This window comes from Gavialis gangeticus, unplaced genomic scaffold, assembly GCF_001723915.1.
Source record: "Gavialis gangeticus isolate Ggan-Ray unplaced genomic scaffold, GavGan_comp1, whole genome shotgun sequence".
In the NCBI taxonomy this organism is placed as follows: Eukaryota; Metazoa; Chordata; order Crocodylia; family Gavialidae; genus Gavialis; species Gavialis gangeticus.
The window spans coordinates 126,534,870-126,539,457 of NW_017729032.1; the positions used below are offsets into that span (position 1 = coordinate 126,534,870).

Consider the following 4,588-nt stretch of genomic DNA (forward strand, 5'->3'; position numbering starts at 1 on the left):
GGCGAGGCTAGTTTAAAGCTCGCCGTACGAGATCAGCCAACCTGGAAGAGAAGACATGCTTGCCTTTAGGAGAGAGGTGAAGCCCATCCCACCTCAGCAAGTCCCCTGCCCGAACGCATGGTTCATTATCTAGGAACCCAAAGCCTGCCTGGTGGCACCAACTGCATAAGCGCCAGTTGACCTCACCAATGCAGGCCCCATGTTACCGTCCCTGCCTACTCACCGGAAAAAGAGATGAGAGTGCCACCTGTGCCCCCATCTCCTTAAGCTTGTCCCCCAGAGCCTTGAAATCCTTCATAATGCGGTCAGGGGTGCCCCTGGCTGTGTCATTTGTGCCCATGTGGATGACATCCTTTCAGTAGGCTTTTGATTACCATTAACTGTGATAATCCTGGATGTTCTATATGGTTATCTAATCACTGTTTGAAGATATTGGCCTCCTCTACATTCAGAGGCAAGGTGTTCCACAGTCTAATTGCACATCATGTGGGAAAGTATTTTCTCTTATTAGTTTTGAATTTAATTTTTGTACAGTGTTCCCTGATCTTGTTTTATGAAGTAGGGAAAATTACCTTCTCTGTATGATTATTTGATGTGCTCTTTATCATTTCTCCCCATGTACACTGTCATGCAGACAAGGCCAACATAATTCTTCAACCAGACTTAAACAGTAGTATTAAGTTACCTTACTCTGGAATAAATTATTATTCAGTATGGGAAGAGTGGTCAGATTTCTGCCCCTCCTTTGGTTTTAGTTCCTTATCAGCTTAGAGGAAACAGTTTTGTTACATTCTGTTGGAAAGATTATAGCAAATTCAGCATATAATGATTATCCATATTTAATTATGTTTATTCACCTGCTTAATGTGCATGCAGCATAGATCTTTTGAGATGTCCCTAGGTATTTAAAGTTTACCTCAATTACCTATTGGCACTTTTGACAAATTGCAGATGACCATCTACTGTCTATTGCTGCTGATAAAGTATATATCTTTTAATTTTACCAGAGTAAATATTTATTTTAACAGTAGGAGAGTAACAGAGCTTGTTTGTTCAGGAAAGCTATTTTGGAGGTCAAATAAATCCATTTACGTAACATTTTCTTTGCTATTTGGGAACTGTTCATACAATATTTTTGCTTTAAATGAAATGGGGAAGGCAGCATTTTCATGGTATCAAAAATCTGATAGCCTAGTTGTACCATAAAATAAATCTCTCCAAATCATCAGCTTTCTAATAAACCAGTTATTGTCTACTGCATTATTGGACATGTGGTCAGTTGTCATGTTCATATTACCAACTGATCAAAGTTTGAACTTCTGTCTAATTTTTCCCTGCTGTTAGGCTACCCTGTCATGATCAAGGCCTCAGCAGGTGGTGGCGGGAAAGGCATGAGAATCGCTTGGGATGATGAAGAGACCAGGTGAGATACTGTCCAAAAAATAGCCTTGATGAATGCTACAGTTATCAAAGTCCCATTAAACTACTGAGAACTGACAGTCAAACAGATATTAAATGTTACATGGAGAAATAGGATAATATCTTCTTTTATTCCTTTTGTATTGAACCATCTACTTTGTTTCTTATTTGTGTGCTAGTGTTTCTATAAAAAATAAAGAACAACCTCATACTTGCACAGTCACTACAGTCAGTTTATTGCTGGGAAATTTAAAAGGTTTTAAAATTATTTCTCTAATGTGACATAATGTAAATTTGTGCTGTAAAAAAAATATTTTTATTGCAGGTCTTTTAGTATATGATGCATGCTGGTCCATGTTCTAACCAAAATAAACTGTTGGGCTTCAATCCTGCCAACACAAACGCATAATTATCATATTTTTGTGCATGTAACACCCCTTCCCCATAGAACACACACCTTGTTTTTGGAAGGCAGAATGCAGAAAACTACTTAGATGACTGTGTGACATAGAGTAAGTCCTCCTGGAAAGATAGTAGTCAGAAAGCATGGCACCAGGAAATTCCTATTAATAAAGTGTTGATTCCATATCAGAGGCCTCATCATGACAATACTAGCAGCTCGCTGCTTCAGGCAGATGTTATGGTGCTCAGCTGATAGCTATTGCTATGAGTGGGGTAAAACAGGACTCTGCCATCTTGGCAGGTGCATGACACGCATGGTGTCTCCAGGTGTGTTTCTTTTCTAGCAAAGAAAACCGTTTCTTCACTTAAAACACACGTCAGTTGTGGGGGGCTGAGTTTTAGGAAAAGGTATGTGTTGTGTGTGAGAAAATATGATATTTCTATTAAATTCAACATCACTGATTTTACTTGTGTGTGGAAAAACATCAAATGAGTACTTCCAGTGCCATGGCAGCAATGAGTTACATAATTTGTTTTAAAATATTAATTTCCAATCAGCTGGGGGGAGTGTGCATGCATGTGTCTGAAGCCCTTGCCAGATATACAGATAAAGTTGCAATGGGATCTGATGTGCTATCCACACAATCCACATACAAGCAGGGCAGGAAGTATGATTGTGGGATTGCATGTCAGATCCTATGATACCTTATTGCTAGTGCCTTTTACCACCAAGTAGCGAGCTCCCATGACTGGGAGCCTCCGCAGCAGATTATTAAATAGATTTGTACTGAATTAGCCACACTACTAGCTGTTCACAGAACAAAGAATGTAGATCCATTCTGTAAGCCTTACAATACAGTTTAATAAAGGTAATGGTTTGGGTCAGCTGATGGAGAACCCAGCTGGAGGGGGTGTACTATGCACTCTCATGGCTGGCGGCCTGGTTCAGCTGCAGGCTCCCTGCCTTGGACGTGTATTGTCTGCCCATGGCTGGGAACCCAGATCACATATGCAGTTAATGGCATGATAGGAACTAGCCACAAAGTTATTACACATTTTTTGTTGAATAACTTTGTTGCTTATTTCTTGTTTTATCATGCTGTTAGTTGGTTGAATGTGTGGCTGTGTCACAACTTCAGATGTGATTACCTGGTTAATCATCTCCAGGGATCCCGGTTTTCTCCGATTTAAAAAAAAAAAAAAAAAAACCCACCCAAATTTTTGGTTAAAAAGTAACCCCAAATTCATATTTTTTCATGATTTAAATGAAACACCACTAATACATAGATACGTATATAGTAGTGTTTCATTTTAATCATGGAAAAAATCTGGATTTGGGGTTACTTTTTTAACCGAATGTTGGGGATTTTTTTTAATTGGAGAAAACCAGGATCCCTGGTCATTTCTTAAGTGTAATGTTGCCCTTGCCACATTTAGAATAATGTGGCAAGGGCCTTACATGACTGATTAGTTGCATGCGGAAAAACATCAAGTGAGTATTTGCCGTGTCAGGGCAGTAATGAATTACATGATTTGTAGAGGTGTGTGAAGCTGCAGTTGCTGATTTGATTTGGGGAAGATTCGGCCCGATTCAGAGGCTGAATCACTGAATCCAAATCGAATCAGGAGACTAAAAAGAAACCTCTGAATCAATTCGGAGCCTCCGAATAGATTTGGAAAGATTTGGAAAAAGATTCGGAGATTCAGAAGGCAGTCTTTCAGGGGAACAGAAACCGAGAAGAGGGAGGGGGAGCAGGGAGGGAAAGACTGACATCTGTAGCTGGCCAGTGACTGTGATCTTTCCCTGAGTCCCCTTCCAATCACAGTGATCTGGGGAAGGGTCAGCATATAAGTCTCTGTCGGCAGCCTTTCTGTCCTTTCTGTGAGCTGTTTCTGCCTGAGCAAAAGAGGGGCGGGCAACTGGCTCAGAAACAGGTGAGTGGGCAGAGATCTAACCAGCACTGGGAAGGCCCCCTGCAACAGGCTACCATCTCTGCTGTTTTCATCCAAATCTGCCAACAAATGACAAAGTTATAGGTTTATTATACTCTATGACAAATCACCAAATATCGCTGAATCCTCTTTATCAAATCTCGCTGAATCTTTATCATACTCTATGGCAAATCACCAAATCTCACTGAATCTTCCGAAGCTGATTCAGCTGAATTGCTTCAGGACAGTAATCCGAATCTCCGAATTGAACCATTGTCCTCTGAATTGGCCGAATCTGAATTTAATACTTCCCTATTCGCACAAGCCTAATGATTTTTGTTAATGTCACAGTCAGTTAGTGTATGTGTGTATGAGAGAGAGCGAGCACATGCAACACAGAGATGATTTATTCAGTGCAAAAGTAATTTTTTAAAGTAAAAGTAGTCTTCTGGCCCCCTGAACTCTTCTCAACACTTTCTAGATGATTGAAGATGTTTCAGAATGCATTTTTCTGTGACATCAATCAGGAGTCCAGTTGCAATTCATTGCATTAGCAGCATCACAAAATGATTTATTCTGATATGTCTTCAATGAACTGTTAGATAATTTTGTGTCACAAAAAAGATTCAAGTTTAGGTACATTTTTGTCATTTTTGTTTAAGTTCATTGCTTTCCATGTTAGGACAGCCAGCACACATGTTAAATTAATTCAGTTTTAATTTTAGTTTGTTAGTTTAATGAATCACACCTAAGATTTTATGAAAATATTTTAGTGTGCAAACTATTAAAGAATTACACCAGAAGACAGGCGGGTGATTCAGGCTGACCTGGACAG

At 39.6% G+C, this 4,588-nt stretch overlaps 1 protein-coding gene across 1 annotated transcript in view; it reads left to right on the forward strand.

Moving 5' to 3' along the window:
- The window catches only part of PCCA (propionyl-CoA carboxylase alpha subunit), a 569,837-nt gene that overhangs the window by 197,904 nt on the left and 367,345 nt on the right, over nucleotides 1-4,588 (forward strand). The window contains exon 9 of the mRNA XM_019523836.1: nucleotides 1,345-1,423. Within this exon, the coding sequence (XP_019379381.1) occupies nucleotides 1,345-1,423 (79 nt within the window). The remainder of the gene's footprint in view (nucleotides 1-1,344; nucleotides 1,424-4,588) is intronic.